We start from the raw sequence: 19,580 nt of genomic DNA, 5'->3' as shown, positions 1-19,580 counted from the left end.
AGTGGGCGATATCGGCGCCAAAAAGCCTCCTTTTCATCCCACTTGAACATGCCATTCACTGTCTCAGAGCTCTATCAATTCTCTCTTCTTTGATGAACTGAATGATATTGGAATGAATGAATGAATGAATCTATCTCTCGAATCTAACTACGAGGAATATAGGCCCTAATATAGGCCTATATCTACGGATACCGAAGTAGTTGCTGCGGAGACCGAACCAAAGGGGAGTCTGCTTATGTAAGCAGGAAACGCGTGTAGACGCATGTGGAGGACTCTTCCAGAACCATCGTCATTCTTCTTCTCCCCAAAGGTGTTTTCTCTCGGAACCTATTCCGTGCTCGATGAATTGGGGTGTCATGTGCCATCCCACGCCCTATCGCCTACAGTGGCACACACCCTCTGAGTCAGCCATCGGGCAATATATATGGAGCCAACTAAATACGACTACAAAATACCATGCAGCTAAGTAGCGGAGAAACATCGTTGGATCAAGGTATTCACAGCAACAATTGCATGACACTGGTGTTCGTCAAACCACACTCTGTGCGACCCACCTGCAGCAAGCCGAGGTCATTCGGGTGACTGGGCGACATTCTGAGAAATACGGTCTGAACTTGATCTGGATAACTGCAGCGAAAGGGATCATGCTCTGTTTCCCCAGTCCTCCGCCAGAACGCCGCTGACACACATAGATAAGGATGGAGGCGCTAAACCACTCTCCCTCGCAAGCCGAGAAGCCCTCTCATATGAACCTCGCACCTCGTGAAATTCTTCCTACCCATAATCATACCGCTTTGGAACATCCGTCGACATTCATCGGGAAATTGGAGAAGCAATTCAGGACCTTTGAGCGGCAATTGGTGGCCTACAATCTCGAAGCTCGTGGTATACAAAGAGTAGAAGCGGACGAGCGCCATGACCTCCAGTCCCTGGGATACAAACAAATTGCCATCCTATGGTTCTCAATCAACCTCGCCGCGAACAACATCACATTGGGAATGCTGGGACCGGCCGTCTTTGGCCTCGGATTTTTGGACTCAACGCTTTGCGCTGTGTTTGGGATGCTCGTAGGATGTCCCCCTGTAGCCTACATTGCGACCTTTGGACCAAGATCCGGATGCAGAACCATGATCTTTGCAAGATATACGATGGGCTGGTGGCCGTCGAAGCTGATTGTTATACTGAACCTGATTGTCATGCTAGGATACTCCTTGATTGATTGTGTTGTAGCCGGCCAGATACTCTCAGCCATTTCTGCACACAATATGTCTGTGGTTGTGGGCATCATCATTGCAGCTATCATTACATGGGGTGTTACCACATTCGGATATCAGATCTTTCACTACTATGAGCGCTATGCTTGGTTACCCCAGCTGGTTGTCCTCTGCATCCTCGCAGGCGTGGCAGGTCCCAAATTCGACACTTCCACCACTTCCGAAGGCGATTCCAGAACTGTTGCTGGGAATCGTTTGTCTTTCTTTGGAATCAATCTGGCAGCTGCAATCACCTACGGTGGTTGTGCAGCTGACTATTTTGTCTACTATCCTGAGTATACTCCTGGTTGGAAGATCTTTTGGATCATCATGGCTGGCCTGTCCACCAGTTTTACATTCGCATTTATTCTTGGCATAGGGCTGGCTTCCGGCATGGCCACAGATACTACCTGGTCAACCGCATACGGCGTCTCGCAAGGTGCTCTAATTGTCGAGGGCTACCGTCCATTGGGCAGCTTCGGCAGCTTCTGTGGTGTTGTGGTTGCATTAGGCTTAGTAGCTAATCTGATCCCGCCAACGTATTCATCTGGCGTCGACTTCCAGGTCCTTGGTCGGTATGCTGCTCGTATTCCTCGTGCGGTCTGGAACACGATCGGAGTAGTCATCTACACTGTCTGCGCATTGGCTGGACGAGATCACCTTGCTGAAATCTTCACAAATTTCCTTGCGCTCATGGGTTACTGGGTCTCCATCTGGATAGCTATAACGCTGGAAGAGCATCTAATCTTTCGCCGAAAATCGGGGTTTAATTGGACAGCTTGGAATCAGCAGAGCAAATTGCCTCATGGCATCGCTGCGCTTGTTGCTTTCTTGGTTGGGTGGGTAGGCGCAATATTGTCAATGGCTCAAGTCTGGTATATTGGTCCTATCGCCAAGCTCGTTGGAGATTATGGGGCCGATGTAAGTGTCTCTAGTCTCATACATTGTTCAATGAGCACTAAGCTGATTTCATCATTTTAGATGGGAAACTATGTTGGCTTCACATGGGCCGGTCTTGTATACTTGCCTCTCAGGTACTGGGAGCTCAAGAGGTTCGGACGCTAGTTTCGGTGTGTGGCGGAGTTTCAACCTTATTAGTCTGCAGTGACACGTAATGTCATGCTTCTAAGCCCTAGACTCTATACTCCCTAGTCTTCCCCATGGTGCTTCCTAAGTAGTGTTTGCTAGGTGTGAGTGATTTGTGCCTTCGGGAATAGCGATATCGAATGGCCAGTAGAACTTTTTGTATCAAGAGCAGCCGTCTTATTTTAATACCTTATGTTTGCGGGTGTTTCTAAGCATGGCTACGAGAGTTTTGCTCTCCCAAGGCCAACGAAGCAAAAGTGATTCCTGCCTTCGCCGCCATAAGTTCGTGCTACAAGGTACCGTTTCCACTTACCGCTCATTCTCTACGGTCGATAAAACGTCTCCTAGACTCTATAGACTTTTCCTCGCAGTTGAGTAAATCGGTTGCGTCAATATCTAGGAGCGTCTCGAAGTAAGGCCATGGTTCTTATACATGAAACAAAGGAAAAGTCTACATCTTTACGAGGAGAGCCCAAAAATTGTGTGCGAAAGAGTTTGATTGTGTAGACTACATCTATTTGGTCAAGAGCGTTATATCCGCCTCCATTTGATTCTCATGATGTCGCCGTGCTTGTGTGTATCTTGAACGCTATTAACAACTTTCCAAGAGCACTGGCTTGGGTTAGAGGCCTGTACGCCTTCTCTCTGTCTGCGCCTGAAAAGAGTATATGGATGCTGTCAAGCCGTATGCTTGCTGGTCTTGGAGTCTACATGGGACCTTTCGAGGTCAAATGTTTGGAAGGGTATATACGTGGGAGGAAGGTTTAAAGCGAATATAGTCATCAATTGTGAATTTATTCCTGCGGGAGGTAGTTCAAGAAATCGCATAAAGGAGTGGTCTTTCCTGCTCGAACACTACCCACCGGCCATAACCAGCGCACAGCCTTACTAACGAATAGCCTACTCTGCGAGATTTCATAGTATTACCTCGTAAAGTTTTTACTCTACAACTATAAGAAGCCCGTTCGCCGCGGGAATATTCCCATCTTCATACTACCGAGTGATATTGGCAGCGCCATTCACAGCACGTCCGCTTCGACGACAGCTTGTCACCCGCCTCAACTCAAATTCTATTTTGATTTCTGTGCAAAATACATTCACATTCCTCCTATTCTTACCCATGGCTGAGGCATCGCCAAAATGCCTCCCACTCTTGAGATGAATCTCACGGTCATCGAACAGAACCTCGATTCCATGCACCAGGAAGCAAAGCACGTTCTCAGCAAACTCATAGAATCCTGTCGTAGAGAATCTGAATTACGTCAAGAGAATGAAGCCTTACGCCAACAAAGTACCGGCCTTCAAGCACTCCTCGATCAAGCCGAAAAGGATAAGGACGCTATCCAGGAACAGCTCACTAGTCTAGGCGACTTAGGGACGAAGAACGATAACCTCTCGCGCGAGCTTGAAGAAGCGCATAGATTAATTCGGCAATTAGAGGAGGAGATTCATGAGGATGAGTCTAAGATCGAGAGCATCGAGTCTATGCTAAGCTCACGTCGAAAGCGCCCTCGTTCATCTGGCCAAATCCGAAACTGCAACAATTCTGATGTGGAAAATTACAACCCGTCTAAACGCCACCGTCAAGACAGTAGCTTCGATGAGAAACTCCATGGTAGCTCCTATAATTCCTCATCGGCGCCTGTTCGCCGGCGCGACTCAGCACAAGTTTCATCAGATACACTCACTCGCAACCCCATAAATCCTCCATCACACCATGCCTACGATAGCCCTCCAGCAAATGAGCTCGTAGAGTCTCGCGACCGCTCTTCCTCTAGAACGGCTAATAGCGTCTCTACTCCCCAGAACAATTGTCCGACTGCTCTGAACGGTGGTGGCAACGGTCACCGCCGTAGTGACTCGGACACACACTACCCAGCCACTTCAAAAACGTCGAAATTCCCTCCTGACGCAACCTCCGAGGTCGGGCTGGGCATCCGTGGTCGCGCCATAGACTCTAGGGCCACTGGGGAAAGTCGCGCCCAGGCCGGTACGTTGGAGCGAGGAAAGATCATCTGCCATGGTTGCTGGGAGCAGCGTCAGAACTGCTATACATAACCAAACCGGGTGGCCTGTAGCAGTTGCTTACGAGAGAAAATACCTTGCACTAGAGCGCTTTGTCTGGACTGGCATCAATCGAGGAGATGCTTCCGTGGTAATAAATGCCACAACGTGCATGACGAGAAGGGCTTCAATGTTATCAAGGCTCAGCTCGCTGGTCGCCCCAAGGTCATGTTTCGTGACGAAAATCACAAATGATAGGCGTATATCGCTGTCACGGACTGAAGACCTTAGTTTGGCATGGTTGGTATGGAGACGGAATATATCTCAGTCTGGAATGAATGTTGGCCAGCGTGTGCTCAATGTGCTCGATGTGCAATGTGTAGGCTTCAGTGATTTTTTCGGAGTGGAGTGGAGTGGATTTGAGCTCAATCCACTCCAAATTACTTGTAGTTTAGCTCATTCCTAAACAGGACTGACGCTTGCCTATCAAGGCTAGCAGTCCACTCCACTCCAACTTTGACCAGTCCCAAAAGATCACTGGTACTACTAGGCTTCAAGCTTTGAAGCAACAGTTCTATCATAACCGGCGTTTTCAGTTGAGAATAGGCTTGGGATCGACTAATCATCGAGATTATGATGTATTGATATAGGGAGAATTTGCTTCATTAGCCTCCTTATTCGTTATATGAGGACGCAGAGTACGAAAGGGTAACATAAGTCCAAGTAATTCATACAGTTGTCTACTCTGTAGTTGAGGCTCGCTTGAAGTCGAGGCATGACAGTTATAAAATCTGTTGGCTCGCCAAAGATATTAGCATGCATTCTGCTCTGGCATTCAGTTTCTGGGCTTCCGCCTTCTCCCCAATGCCTCAACTCACAGAGCATGACCTCATCTGTTCTCCTTCCATCCTCCATCCTCGCCGTCGCTGAGGTAGATGAGTCAGCTCCTCTTGCTTCACCACTTGTTTTCTCTTGTTTACTTCATCCTCTCGCAAGCCTCCCAAACGCTGCGACTCAATTGCTTGTGGCCACCACTATACAAAGTATCAGCAACTGCTCACCATAACTAGTATCACTTTGATGCCAGGTCAATGCAAGGTACAGCTTTCCTCACCGCCTTATCACCCAACACTCGAGCGTCTTCTGAACTGCAAAGACGCCCACTAACCAAACTGACTCAACAGATAAAATTCAGCTTTCTTCTGACGATCCTTGGTTCGGTCTCGACGCGCTTACCGATGAATCTTTCCTTCGTACCGGCAAGCTTCCACCTGCCTTTAGCATTCTTGTTTCGCAGTCCCAAACTGCATCCTCTTCTATCCCGGCGCCCTCGCCCACACTCACACCTACACTGATGGCAACACCAAGTAAAGAGAATGACGGCTTCGAAAAAGGCAGATCACGTTCTCCCATAAAACTGCTAGTTTCTGCAGGCATGCAATCAAATTCTTCCTCTTCATGTTCACTGAAGTTCCCTGCTCCTGATATGACGCCATTGCAGACCCGTGATAACCATGATGGAACCTTTCCTTTCGGCCAGAGATATCCCAGTGCTGCTAGGAATGGCAGTATCATCTCGAACTCTCCCGATCGATTGGAAATGTCGGCCAAGCATATAGGAAAGAAAGGCGAGGAGCGAAACGCCTCGCCACTTTACCGGACGTCCAGTGTGGAGACCAAGACTCAGACTAATGACTCGCAGTTGCACGCTCACTCATCTGTGCCAGTCCCTCCATCCTCAAATGCCCAGGAGATAGCACATGACAAGAGTGACGAGATCAATCTCCAACGATCTTTTGAGAATAATCCAGCTCTGAAGTCCACAAAACAAGCACCAAAGGTCGTTGCGCAGAGCCCAGCGATGTGTGTTTCTAAAGACAACGAGGAAAAGGTATATTCTGCTACGAGTATACGCATTGCTAAAGTGAAGGCGGAGCTTGAGGAGCAGTATCGGCAGTCTGACAATGAGATAAGCAATACGAATGATCGACACGATAAATCTGTGCCCGAGTGGAATCCAAAGCTAGAAATCGAGCAAACGCTCCGGAATAACACTGACCTTGCAACGACTGGGTCCCACGGATGTCTACTCCCACAGGCTGCGCAAATGGTCAGGTTGGATGAATGCGTGAACCCAACAGTCTATGAGGCGGTTCCCTACTTCAGTGGTAGTGTTACGAACATGGAAATTGCAAAGGCCCAAGCCTCGAACTCTACTCCACAGGCACCTGGACATCCCAAAACAAACCGGACCTTCCAGCAAAGAGATCAGGCTGCTGGAGCGAGGGTAGTCACACTTATGCAGGCCCCTGAGACTTCCAGGAAGGCAGCGGGTGATTTGAAGCAGGCAGCACAAGCCGAGATTTTGAGTTTCGAGCAAAAGTGCGCCGAGAAAGAGCAAAAATCAAGCCATGCTCTTGGAGAAGCGCAAGCTAGAATCCTGATACTTATGAGAGAGTGTGCAGAGTTGAAGGTGGCAGTTAATAAACCTCTGGAGGAGGCCAAGACGAGGAATGTCGAGCTGGAGAAGCAACTCGGAAACATGAAGAATACGGCTGAAGAATCTGAGCGTGGAGCAAAAGTCAAAATGCAGAAGTTGGAAGAACAGGTATCGAAGCAAAAGCAACAATATGCTGTACCAAAACGCCAGTTTTCCAAGTGGAAAACAAATCCGGCAGAGGTGATCACACAGATGGATGAGAATAAGCAGACTATCGCCGAACAAGAGAGCACCATTACAGATTTAAAGAAGAAGCTTGAGGATTCAGACGCCAAGGTTGCGAAGCTTACAGAAAATTTTATTACTCATGAGCGGGAGATAAAGCGCATCATTGAAACTGAAGTTCAGCCTCTGGGGAAACAGCTCGGAGAGGCAACAAAGCGCGAGAAAGACGTGGAACTAAAACTGAAGGGAGCGGAGGCACGCAACCAGGGGTCGGAACAGCTCCTAGCAGAAATTGTAGCTACGCTAGCCAAACTGCGTACCGAAGCAGTACTTCGAGCATCAACGCAGCAAATGCAAGATATTTCAAACAGTCTTCGATCACAATTGAAAGACAGAGAGGCGACGAATGATCAACTTCCGAAGAAGCCACATGAATCCAACGAGAGTGTCGTGCGACTTAGCAATGAGCATTCCCAACTCAAAGAGGGCTACAAGAGTCTAGCACTCCCTAAAACCGGCGAAAATGGCAGTAAACTTCAGCCACAAGCTGACAGCTCTGGCAAGATCGCGATCTTGAACCAAGAAGTCCAGCTCCTGAGAGAGCAGCTCTCAAACTCTGACGAGAAAGTAGCCCAATTAGTGCAAGAGCTTTCGGCGTCTGACGAGAAAGTAGCTCAATTGACGCAAGAGCTGGAGACCCATCGTGGAAGTCATATGGATTACCGTACGGTAGTCGATCTTCGGAACTTGTCTGACCAGAAGGAGTCTACAGCCCGAGAAATCCAGGATCTTGAGACCGAGCCGACAAAGTCCGAGCAAGATGTTGCTTGGTTGACGAAGAATCTGGCAGTCACTCGATCCCAGAAAGCCACAGACCAGCAGCTTGCAAAACAGGTTCCCTGTAAAGATAAAGATCTGGTCCAGGGCCTTGCACAGAAAGAGCGCCGCATCCGAGACCTGGGAACCAAGCTCGCAGAATATGAAAACAAGTGCGCATTTCTTAGCGAACGGCTCCGCCAGTCGGCGATCGCAGGCTCTGCCCAGCAGCAGCTCACCGATCTGCGTAGGAAGATCCAAGAGTCCGAGGCGAAGAATAATCGGTTGGCTCAGGACCTCAAGGAAACACAGAAACGGTACCTTGCTCTCAAAGGCGTCGAAGAGAAGCTGCTGGGACCCGCCAGCCTATTCCGCGGCGCCGCTCATCTCGTCGCTCCGCCAGGCATTGCAAAGTTGCCAGAGACGGTTTTCACGTGTATCGAATGTTATGTGAAAGGTTTGCTGTGTGATAATTGCTCGACGTGCGAGAACTGCAAGGCGGGTGGACATGTATGTTCGCGGTGGAAGTGTAGCATTCACAAGCATCTCGGCTACTGTCCAGAAATGCCGTGCGCGCTGGTTCATGACGAGGATGGGTGGCTGATTACGAAGAACGCAATTCCGCAGTGGTGAGGGTTCGGAGGAGGTGTAGCATGAGGTATTATATGAACAGAGTGGATTAGTGTCCTTTGATTTTCGGATTACTTCGCGGCTCGCTCGGCACTTTACGAGAAATCATGTATGAAGTGGTGGTAATGGAGGCTAACAGGAAGCGGTTCGTGAGCTCAACACTTGGGCGTGGGTTTTTGCTTTTACTGCTCTAGTCTATCTTTGCTTGTCGAATCTCCCATGCTTGTGAGAGAATGCTGTAGTCCGCATCTTGTTTCTTTATTCTCCTTCTAGTGCGGTGTGGCCGTCTTTGCTGTCCTTAGGAGAAAGCTTTAATTTTCCTGAGAGGGGTTTTATTGACACTGGAGACGGAGTTTTGTCTCTCGTTTTACGGTAATGTGGCATTGACATTTGAATTGTGGGAGGATGCTATCTTAGAACTTTCAGCTATATAATTTATCAACTACACTAGTGTTTTAATGGGATGCTTACTTGTTCTAAGAACGATTCTGGTCATAAATTCGCAAAACTCTTTAGGATTGCTTGAGCAAGCACAGGAGTCTGGGGTAGCGCGTAAATATTTCAATTGCTGATAGGTATACATGCCTAATGTAACCATTTGCCGGTCAACAATGCTAGTGCAAAAAGCAAGAGTGGAATACGTCCCCTTGTTTCCACCATTTTCCGCCCTTTGACTCCACTTAACCTACAAATCAACATAATACACCAGACTAAGCCCAACCACGTTTAAATAATCCCCTCCATTCATCTAAATTCGCGTGAATAGATTTCTTTACTCCTTCTTGCCGCCAAACCAGCCCACCATGCCGCTCTTCATGCTCTTCATCTGCTCCTCCTGCAGCTTCTTTTCCTCCTCGGCCATCTCGCGGAGCCACTTCTCGCCGTTCTCACGAATCTCCTTCTCCATGACCTCGTACTGCTTCATGCCGCGCTCGCGGATCTGGTCGCTGAGCATCTTGCCCTGCTCGAAGCCCTCGGCGGCGCTCTGCTCGCCGACGATCAGGCCCTGCCCGCCGCCCTTGAGCCCCAGCGCGCCCATCAGCCACGACGACGCCGAGTGCTTTGGCCGCTTGGCGCGATCCGCCGCCAGCTGCGCGTTGAAAGCTTCGCGGGCTTTCGCTTCGCGCCGCGCGAACTCCGTCGGGATGTCCTGCCCTTCGAAGGACCCGAGGGCTTTGCGCACGTCGGTGATCCCCATCGTCGCGATGTATTCGAGGAAGGGGATCAGGGCGACTAGGTTGCGGTCGTTGGGTTGACCCGTCCAGGGGGGCAGGATGATGGCGTTTTGGCGCTGGAGTTTGGCGTGCGAGGGTTTCGTGTCGACGAGGATCGTTTTGGAGAGGTCGCGGTTTAGGTAGGATAGGTCCTGTTCATTGTGAGTTGGGATCAGCATGAGTGGGAGGGAGATCTTGCAATATATACCTTGATGTATTCGCCATTCTCGTAGCGTGTGGCTTCGCGGAAGAGTGGCCACATGACGACGCGGAAGGGGTCCAGTTTTCGAATAACAGGGTCAGCGGAGGTGGAGGGGAGACTGGTGAAGATGACGAGCTCGTAGTACTGGCTTAGATAGCGGAGGAAGTAGTCCACGCCAGGGCGTTTGGCAGTCCGCCAGCCATGTTCCCGCGTCCATTCGCTGTGGACGAGCAGGTCTTCTAGGCTCAGCACGAGCGTGTATGGAGGTGCGGGGTCTAGATCTGGGAGTAGTTTCGGAAATGTCGGTTCAGTGTAGTAGCCCATCTGGCTGGACAATCGAGCTCGCGCACGGTCGTACATTAGCATCAAGCCCCAGCCCGAGGGTGCTTCGGGGTGTGCCTTCTCTTCTTCTTCGTTCTCCCAATCGCGGCCCAAGTAGATTGCGCCTACAACACCGAGGATGGCACCCATGAGGTAAGAATAGTTTGCTACGCGGTTTCGTCGTCTGTCCACAGACGTCTCGTAGGCGGATTTGGGTAACTCGCTACCCTCTCGGCCACCGCCAGAGCCTCCTGCCGCAGATGGCGGCTCTCGCTCTGCATCTTCGCTGACACTCACGGAGCGAGGTGCTGGCTTGGTGTCTGCAGCGGCGGCGCCGAATTCGGCGTCGAAGGTGGAGGGAATGCCTTGTCGAAGATCTGGTAGGGGCTGGCTTGGACTCTCGCTGGTAGGCGCTATGTTTGATTGAGGACTTTGGGGCGAGTTGAATCCTTCCTGAGATTTACTATACATCTCTTGCGAGCCTGGCTCGACCTTTACCCCCTCCGTCACCCCGGGCCTAGCACCGCCATGTTGCGCCCCCATATTCCTTCCCGGCGAAGCACCAGCATCAAATTCCACTTGGCCCTTCGAATAGTCTGCATTCTGGGATGTATTCTTGCTTTCTGTTGACCCTTCCTTCCGCCTCGAATATGCAGTTTTTCCGGTGTTGAAATTTAAAGGCTGGGAAGGCTTCCATGTCCGGTCTTTATTGGCAATATTGCTGCGCTCGGATTCGAAAGGTGAGGGCTTTTTAGGAGGGCGATTTGCATAGTGTCGTATCCACCGTGAGGTGGAAGCTGCATGAGAGGGAGACAGCGCTGGTCGTCCTTTGAGGGCGCGAGCAGCAGCGCGAGGAAGCATGCCGAGGGGGCGCAAGAGATATAGAAGAGTGAGAATTAAAGAATTAAAGAGAATTAAATGTACATTGAGCAAAAGAAGGGTGGCCGGAGAGGGTGAAGGGGTTTTTGGGTGTCTTTTGGCCTTTCACACTTTGGCTGCAATCTTGGATGATAGAAATCACGCCGGACTACCAGCCGAATACAAGTCCCCCTCCGATCAGTTTCTCCGTCCAGTTTCTCCGATGCCGGCATCAGCTTCTCACTGCTCTGACCTCAATCCCCGTAACTCACGATACTCTTCAAAAAATGCCGCCAGACCTGTCGCATCTTGCTGTACTGCCCTAAGAGGCATTTTGCTGTCTTATGTTAACCAGCCATTCCCATGCATTCCACAAATAACCTCCGCCGGGCATGCAATCGATTGGGAGGCCATTGGGAGGGCCTGCTTACAGGCCGGCCGGACACCCCCTTCAGATGATATGGCTCTGTATACTACTTCTAACATTCTGCGCGGCCCTCGGGGAGTGCATGACGGACGAGGCGATTCAACATCTCCGGTATTCATTCCTTTGTAGACTGCACATTACTTCGCGCGTGCTCATTCTGTCCGTAGTCAAGAAACACGAGACATCTTCTATCATGGTTATGACAACTATATGCGACATGCTTTTCCGGAGGACGAGCTTCGGCCTCTATCGTGTGGTCCACTTACTCGAGATCGCGAGAACCCAGCGCGCATTGAGCTCAACGATGTCCTGGGTAATTATTCTTTGACCTTGATCGACAGCTTGTCTACGCTAGCAATCTTAGCATCCTCCCCTCCTACAAATCGTGGCCGCAACAAGGCTTTGCGCGACTTCCAACATGGCGTTATATCGTTGGTGGAATATTACGGGGATGGTACCGACGGGCCCTCCGGCCAAGGGAAAAGAGCGAGGGGCTTTGATTTGGACAGCAAGGTTCAGATATTTGAAACGGTGATTCGAGGCGTTGGTGGCTTACTCAGTGCCCATCTTTTCGCGATCGGAGAGTTACCTATTAGAGGCTACGAGGCGAAAATCCAAGAGAAACATGGCAGGAGGGGAATACTATGGCGGGATGGCTTTGTGTATGATGGACAGCTGCTACGACTTGCTTTAGACCTTGGAAAACGACTTCTTCCAGCATTCAATACACCCACTGGTCTCCCGTATCCCCGTGTGAACCTACGACATGGCGTGCCGTTTTACGCAAATTCTCCTTATAATACCGACTCGGAACAAGGCCAATGCCAGAAATCTCCAAGCGGGAATCCGGAAATCACCGAGACGTGTAGCGCAGGCGCCGGAAGTCTTATTCTAGAATTCTCAACTCTGAGTCGATTGACCGGTGATGGCCGGTTTGAGAAAGCTGCGAAAGAAGCCTTCTGGGCAGTGTGGAGTCGCCGAAGCAGTTCTGGTCTCATCGGGTCTGGTATTGACTCCGAGACCGGCCAATGGGTGACACCGTACACTGGGGTAAGGTTTTGTGTTATGTCGCTGGATTAGCCGCACTACTGACTCGTATCAATCAGATTGGAGCGGGTATTGATAGCTTCTTCGAATATGCTTTCAAGTCCCATATTTTGCTCTCGGGATTGCCATACGACCCCAATCATGCTGATCTTCATTCGCCTGATGCATTCCTCTCGGCGTGGGAAGACGCGCATGCAGGGATTAAGCGGCACATCTATCGTGGTTCTGCTTATCAGCATCCACACTATATTCAGGTAGATCTTTACACTGGGGCCACGCGAGCCTTCTGGGTAGATAGCCTTAGTGCTTATTACCAAGGACTCCTGACGCTCGCTGGCAAATTGGATGAAGCGATTGAAACTCACTTGCTTTATACTGCTTTATGGACCAGATACTCTGCGCTACCCGAGAGATGGTCGACAGCGTCTGGTACCATCGAGGGTGGCCTAAGATGGTGGGGTGGTCGCCCCGAATTTATCGAATCGACTTGGTATCTGTACCGTGCGACCCAGGACCCGTGGTATTTGCATGTTGGGGAGATGGTCCTTCGTGATATCAAGCGAAGGTGCTGGACCAAATGTGGGTGGGCTGGCTTGCAGGACGTTCGCACTGGCGAACAAAGTGATCGCATGGAGAGCTTCTTCCTAGGCGAAACTGCGAAGTATTTGTTTTTGCTGTTCGACCCAACTCATCCGCTCAACACCCTGGATGCACCGTTTGTTTTCACAACTGAAGGCCATCCACTTATCATCCCGAAGCGGCTCCGGCAGCCGCAATCGTCGAAAAGACCTGAAAACGTTTTTACCCCTGAGGAGCATCCGATTCCAGCAATATGCCCTCTCCCCCCTCAACCAGTGCCGTTCAGCGTATCTGCTACCGCTGCTAGGCAAGATATATTCCACGCCGCCAGCCTCGCCCGTCTGCATTTGATGCCAAGCCTTGAAACGCTAGAATCACCTCTCACCGAGTTTAATGCCGATCACCCAAGTATATCTATATCTGACATACGGTCTCCGTCAAATTACACATATTATCCATGGACTCTTCCTCCAGAGCTCATCCCACCCAACGCCACCAGCTCCAAAATGGCGGTGCGGACTACGTTCGATCTTTCCTTCCCTAGCCTGCCGAACACCGTTCTCAATACCGGCGCCCTTCAAAGAGTGGGCGGTGGCATTCTAGTGAACTCGATGAGTGGACTGCGACTCGGGATGATTCGTGAACCGGACACATTTATTGGCGATGGCGGAGTATCAATCGATGTGCGCTTTCGCATCTACGCCATCTCGAACGTCGCTCTTGGTCGGGACGAAAAAGTATTCATGTCGCGCGAACTTGTAGACAGTTTTAACCCCATTGACCCCTTTTTTACTCGCACAAGAGACGTCCAAACGCTTGACCTAGTCATTGATGCATCACCTCCACCGTCATCAAAGTCCGATTCCGAATCTCTCTCTGATCTCCTCGATGCGGCCCTTTCCAACTCCTCTATCACTAACCTCGAATTTCTAACCAATTTCGACTTGGACTTTGACCTCTCCTCCACGCCAGCCTCCTCAGGTGATCCTTCCTACCTGAACGCATTCCTCCAGAGCATCCAAAACATGCTGTCATCTCCGACAGTTCCCCTTTCCTCGATGCCTTCATCACCGCCGATCAAGCGGTATCACATCCCCGGGACGCTCCCGACAGGTGCTGGGGCGGCTCCATTACCCGACGTTCCGGATGCCGATCTTACATTCTCTATGGACAGCCCTCTGAGTTGGCACAGTATCTACTTGCACAACAGCCCTCTCTGCGAGGATCGATTACCGCTGGATGTAGTAAGGGAACACCAGATTGTGGTGATCCCCCGCGGTGGGTGTTCCTTCAGCGTCAAATTACGGAACATCCCGGCATATGCTCCGCATGGCTCGTCACTACAGCTTATTGTTGTAGTCTCGTATCCCGAGTATGAAGTGGATGTCGTGGCAGAAGAATGCCGTTCGATACGGGATCAGCGTCGCCAGATGAAGTGCGAGGTGAACCCGCTAGTCCAGCCATTGCTAGACGAACTGCAATATACGCCGAGCGGGCTGCCGCGTCCCCATCCGTTGCCGCTGGTAATGGTTGGGGGTGGGGATGAGACGATGGCACTGTTACGGCGGGCGAAGGGGGTCGGGGTAAGGAGAAGATGGTTCTTTTCAAGCCAAGGTGTTAAGATTGGGAATCTGATTGTTTTGTAAATATATAGCTATGCAACGAAAAGATATGAACGGAGCATACTATCTGATTATTCGTCCAAAAAATTTGGCTTAATCGGAATGCGATATGAAATGTGCGCCTCAATGGTGGATGAGATAAGCTTAAAGATATTTACATCCATCGTTAGTCAAGACCTAAGTATATATCCTATTGCACCATGAGGTCAACACGTGAAACCTGCGATGAATAACCTCCAGTACCATCCGCACATTACGGTTTTCCCCTGATTTATTTCCCCAGCCCGACCACCAAAGTGTCTCGTGGACTATTGGTCTTCCAATCTCATCTCGACGCCAATCCTTATTTTTATTCCTGATACGTGACCGTCTTTATCCTCAAAAACTCCTCGATACCCCAGCTCCCATTGAACCTGCCCCATCCACTCATCTTGGCACCGCCATGCGGCAAATTACTCTCATCGTGCACTGTCATGGCATTGATATGCACAGCGCCACTCTCAATCTGCCTCGCAACGCGCAGCCCACGCGCCAGATTCTCCGTAAAGACGGCGCCAGACAGGCCATACTCGGTATCATTAGCAATAGCAACCGCCTCCTCCTCCGACTCGACCGAAATGACCGAGACGCTCGGCCCGAAGGACTCGGTGTGGTAGAGCTCCATATCCTTGTTGACGCCGCCGACGACAATCGGGCGCATCCGCGTGTTCGACACCTCGTCCGTCTCCGGGTGCCGCCCGTCGGCCTGGAGGTCGCCGTGCAGGATCTTCGCGCCGGCCGCGACGGCCGACGTGACGAGCCTCTTATTCTTCTCGACGCCGGCTGACGTGATGAGGACGGGCGCGGGCTTGTCGGCGCCGAAGGCCTGCGCGACGGCGGCCCGGAAGGCTGTCGTGAAGCGGTCCAGCACGGCGCTGTGCACGACGATGCGCTCGGTGCTCATGCAGATCTGGCCGCTGTGCAGGAAGGCGCCGAGGGCACAGGCGCGGGCCGCCTTGTCGACGTCGGCGTCGTCGAGCACGATGGCGGACGCCTTGCCGCCCAGCTCCATCAGCACGGGCTTGAGCGCCTTGCCGGCTGCCGAGGCGATGATGCGGCCGACGGTCGTGCTGCCGGTGAAGTTGACCTTCTTGACGGCCGGGTGCTCGATCAGCGTCGTGGTGATCTGGGCCGCGTCGGCCGGGCGGTGGTACAGGACGTTGAGGACGCCCGGCGGTAGGCCCGCGGCCGTGAAGATGGACCCGATGGCCCAGAAGCAGCGCGGGGAGAGCTCGGAGCCTTTGAGGATGACGGTGTTGCCGGCGGCGAGGGCGTAGAGGATCGCGCGGACGCCGAGGATGTACGGCGCATTCCTGTTGTGTATATATCTTCTTTAGTCCGGCTTCGCAGAGCTAGGTATCTATGGTTTTTCTTTCTTTTTGGCAAAATGGGGTTTTAGGTGGGACAGGGGGGTGGGGGAATTGGAGCTTACCAGGGCGCAATTCCTAGGATAACTCCGAATGGCTCCTTTAGCACCAGCGCGTTGGTCCCCTCGTTCGCGCAAACCGGTATAGACCCCATGATGCCGCTGATTCTTCCCGCCACATCCTTCAACATCTCGCTCGTCAGCGGAACGTTGAAACCGCCCGAAAACATCGCCTCAGCTCCAGTCTCCTGCATCATATAGCCCGCACACTCCTCCGCACGGGAATCGAGGATCTCGGCTGCTTTGAGGAGGATGTTGCGGCGGAAGGAGGGCTTGGTTTTGGACCAGGCGGGGAACGCGGCACTCGCGGCGGCAATGGCAGCGTGGGCATCGGCCACGGAGGCGGAGCTGCTTTGCCATATCGTCTTGTGAGACGCGGGCGAGATCACGGGGAAGGTGGTTGAGGTGGTGACTTCCTTCCCGTTGATGAGGAGGGGGACAGTGTAGCTGTCTGCGGAATGGCTGCCGCTGGTGGACATGTTTACTGCTTGATATGGTGGTTGAGAGGGGTCAGAGTGAAAGAAAAACTGGTGTTGGTGTGAAATATAAGGTAATTGATTCTTTCAGAGCTTGAGAATATAGCTTTTTAGGGGTGCTTAGAGAAGTGGAGGAGCAAGTGGGGTTGGGAATAGACTAAAGAAATGATTTCCCTCCAACTTCCCAGGGACATAAGACTCATATTATAAATCGACATTGTCTTTGCATCATGGCCGTTGGCATTGTCCCCCAATGAGGGCATACTAGGGCATACGGTACGGGTGCATGTCGGCAGGTGCGGGAACAAGGCGGAGTGTGAGGAAAGCTGTACTCCAGGGACTGGCACGGCGGGAAGCCTCCCCGGCACTTCGTCGGTAAGCGATGCAGCATTACTATTACGCCAGTATATTTCTTATAATTGTATACTTTTAAAGTTAAGCCGCTTAGATGTAGAAATTGACTGACTTTAGTACCACTCTGCATCTTCTATGTTCACGACTATCCCTTCTACACATTAGTTTGTGCACACGCTCCAAAACCTTATCTCAGTTGACTCAGACCCTCGGAGAGAAAATCCACCTATGCTGTCTCAACCAACCCGTTCATGTCTCTTCTCAGTAGTGCTACTACTGCCGATATAAGGTCCGTAACACTAAGAACTACTTTATTTATTTAGGAAGGTAGTTATAGACGGCAAATTAGGTTACGTATAAACGGCCAGCAATAAGAGTAAACAATTAGGTAGATTTTATAGCCATTATCTATTCTTCCGCGCAAGTTAGCGAGTATATTAAGTCTGGCTATTAAGCAGGTTCCGGCTCTAGAAGCGCTGCAGGAGACTGCTCTAGACTTTTGCTTCTAACTTCTGCAACCGTTAACGCCAGAAACTCTTTAGTATACTGGTATGGATTTTATGAAACAAAGCTCTTTATCTCGTCCTCAAGGACACCCTTTTCTTTAGCAAGGCCCGGAGTCCATGACACTCTTCCAATTTGTGGTGTAACGTCCATCCCTGCGTGGAGAAACGCACCCTGTAACGAAACAAAAGACGGGTACTTTGAATTTAAGCGATTCTAACTCTGTAAAAGCATCGAAAATTAAGAGTTTTTTATTAGCCTTGTATTGCAGCCACTCTGGAACACTCTTCACCTCAGCTACCTAAAAATTACAATCGCATCATCGCCGCCGCTCCTGATTTACGGAGAGTCTTTTTCTGTAGCGAAATAGCTCTCCGCTCTCCTCCACCACAGCGCCACTATCAAGCTTATATCGCTGTCAAAACTTATAAACCGCTCTTATTCGATCCGTAGAATTGTACAGTAATACTGAGAAGTTATCTTCACCCTGGTGGCTGCCGTGGCGGGCGAATTTATGCAACGTCGCCACCACGGTCGGTACCTCTAACCAAAGAAATCAACAATCCTGGTTAGTGCGAATCAGCCCCGCACGTCTGACATAAGAATCCTAATGTATTTTATCTTATATAAGCGCAATTTCACTGTGGCTGTTCAGCATGTGGCTGTTGCGCATCACCTGGTGGACCAGATGTGTGTGTGCTGGAAAACGAATACTGGTCAAACCACCCCTTGCGTACCTGCTTCTTGAGCAATATTGATCACCCGCTTCCCGGAGCATCTGCTGTTCCCTTTTTGATAAAAGGTGCTTGCGCAAGAGCATTTGCTTGTCTCCCAAACCTTCCTGCCATGCTTTACAAGCACCGAACCGAACTCCTCCAATACCTCCTCTACGCTCTGCTCCCCCTTGCGAAGAGCATCTGCAAAATCTCCATCTGTACCGAACGTCGCCGCTCGCCACACCGCCTTCCAGTTCTCAATGGCAAGGATAGCCTCGGGATCCTGCCGCTTCACATTAGTGGCGACCATGTAAAACGAGGATCGCTTAGCGTGGCCTGCCATCGGCTTGTAGAGCTGGACAGAAGAGAACTTGCTGAATCTACGTAGAAAACACACCGTGTCTCAACACTCGACTTTGTGGAACAAAACAATCATTGTTCCGCCTGGTTTGATATGCTCAAGGCCGAGAGCGAGTTGAGTTGTTTTCAGTCTGGCTGGCTCGCGCGTTTCGCGATAGGACGCTCGGGTTGGGGCATGTGTTCGGAGAACGTGGCCGTCACATAGGACTAAATCGAAGAGCTGTGTCTCTCTCATTTGGCACGGAAGGAATTTCCTGGCATCTGGATGCTTTTCCGGAATGTCTGTAACCCCCATATCTGCAGCGAGCATTGTAATGTCCAAAAAGTTCACGCATTATTTTTTATCTCCAGTGAGGACGTTATATCTTCTGTCAGAAGGAGGTAGGCTGAATGCAACGGCTTCAGAATCGGGGTTCAGCTGCATGGCGGTTGCGAGAAAGCCGCCTGGAGCCGCACACATGTCGAGGATATTTCCAGGGTATGTCCTGGTGGCGAACCCGAGAGTAGCATGGTGGAGTTCCTCGCCGATTCTCCGCATTAATCTGAAGTGAGGTTGAGATGTCTTTTCGTCCGTTTTATCGGCATTACGACGTTGTTTCTGAAAGTACTTATCGCCGGCTGGGCTTTCCCATCCCTGTTCCGATTTAACATCAATAAATTACGTCCCAGGGAAGCTTGGTTGATTCACCTTTCGCCGCAGCTCGGCTAGTCTGCGGAACTCGGGGACTTGGTCTAGTAAATAAGTGACTATAATGCCGGTATTATGTTGCATCTCTTGATCGGCGGGGCATAGGGCCTGATGTCCGACGGGCTGAAGACCAGCTCTGGCCAAAGCGTCGTTGCCAGGCCGTTTGCTCTGAGATCGAGACGTGGTGGGTATCTCCATGGAAGCTAAAGTCAAGCTCACAAACGCCTAACCTTACACTACATAATAGCAAAGGCTGGCGTTGTTGTGATTTTATCGTGGAGTCCCTGACCGAA

General features: G+C 50.9%; 7 protein-coding genes across 7 annotated transcripts; 4 read left to right on the top strand and 3 right to left on the bottom strand.

Annotated features, from left to right (window-relative positions):
* Positions 1–746: 746 nt before the first annotated feature.
* On the top strand, positions 747–2,318 carry K441DRAFT_683850 (uncharacterized protein; the record flags this gene model as incomplete). The annotated part of the gene is made up of 2 exons (XM_067651731.1): positions 747–2,174; positions 2,235–2,318. 2 exons carry the CDS (start codon positions 747–749, stop codon positions 2,316–2,318), a joined length of 1,512 nt encoding a protein of 503 aa, XP_067510040.1.
* Positions 2,319–3,269: 951 nt separating this feature from the next.
* K441DRAFT_692351 (uncharacterized protein) lies at positions 3,270–4,397 on the top strand (the record flags this gene model as incomplete). Its single annotated transcript, XM_067652564.1, has 1 exon — positions 3,270–4,397. The coding sequence occupies exon 1, from the start codon at positions 3,480–3,482 to the stop codon at positions 4,395–4,397; it is 918 nt and encodes a 305-aa protein (XP_067510039.1). The 5' UTR covers positions 3,270–3,479.
* An 829-nt stretch (positions 4,398–5,226) lies between these two features.
* On the top strand, positions 5,227–8,577 carry K441DRAFT_692350 (uncharacterized protein; the record flags this gene model as incomplete). Its single annotated transcript, XM_067652563.1, has 3 exons — positions 5,227–5,274; positions 5,414–5,441; positions 5,528–8,577. The coding sequence occupies 3 exons, from the start codon at positions 5,227–5,229 to the stop codon at positions 8,455–8,457; spliced, it is 3,006 nt and encodes a 1,001-aa protein (XP_067510038.1). The 3' UTR covers positions 8,458–8,577.
* A 649-nt stretch (positions 8,578–9,226) lies between these two features.
* On the bottom strand, positions 9,227–11,052 carry K441DRAFT_673061 (NIF-domain-containing protein; the record flags this gene model as incomplete). The annotated part of the gene is made up of 2 exons (XM_067650614.1): positions 9,227–9,820; positions 9,877–11,052. 2 exons carry the CDS (start codon positions 11,050–11,052, stop codon positions 9,227–9,229), a joined length of 1,770 nt encoding a protein of 589 aa, XP_067510037.1.
* A 278-nt stretch (positions 11,053–11,330) lies between these two features.
* K441DRAFT_651497 (glycoside hydrolase family 47 protein) lies at positions 11,331–14,992 on the top strand. Its single transcript, XM_067647204.1, has 3 exons — positions 11,331–11,587; positions 11,644–12,526; positions 12,583–14,992. Exons 1-3 carry the CDS (start codon positions 11,559–11,561, stop codon positions 14,746–14,748), a joined length of 3,078 nt encoding a protein of 1,025 aa, XP_067510036.1. The 5' UTR covers positions 11,331–11,558; the 3' UTR covers positions 14,749–14,992.
* On the bottom strand, positions 14,693–16,966 carry K441DRAFT_692347 (aldehyde dehydrogenase). Its single transcript, XM_067652562.1, has 2 exons — positions 16,196–16,966; positions 14,693–16,076 (listed from the first exon to the last, which is right to left on the bottom strand). Exons 1-2 carry the CDS (start codon positions 16,666–16,668, stop codon positions 15,074–15,076), a joined length of 1,476 nt encoding a protein of 491 aa, XP_067510035.1. The 5' UTR covers positions 16,669–16,966; the 3' UTR covers positions 14,693–15,073.
* A 1,195-nt stretch (positions 16,967–18,161) lies between these two features.
* K441DRAFT_683846 (uncharacterized protein) lies at positions 18,162–19,485 on the bottom strand (the record flags this gene model as incomplete). The annotated part of the gene is made up of 5 exons (XM_067651730.1): positions 18,162–18,199; positions 18,261–18,619; positions 18,650–18,867; positions 18,958–19,233; positions 19,288–19,485. The coding sequence occupies 5 exons, from the start codon at positions 19,483–19,485 to the stop codon at positions 18,162–18,164; spliced, it is 1,089 nt and encodes a 362-aa protein (XP_067510034.1).
* Between the last annotated feature and the right edge of the window lie 95 nt (positions 19,486–19,580).

This window comes from Cenococcum geophilum (genome assembly GCF_001692895.1).
Source record: "Cenococcum geophilum 1.58 unplaced genomic scaffold K441scaffold_2, whole genome shotgun sequence".
In the NCBI taxonomy this organism is placed as follows: Eukaryota; Fungi; Ascomycota; class Dothideomycetes; order Gloniales; family Gloniaceae; genus Cenococcum; species Cenococcum geophilum.
This window is presented reverse-complemented; position numbering and strand designations above follow the sequence as displayed.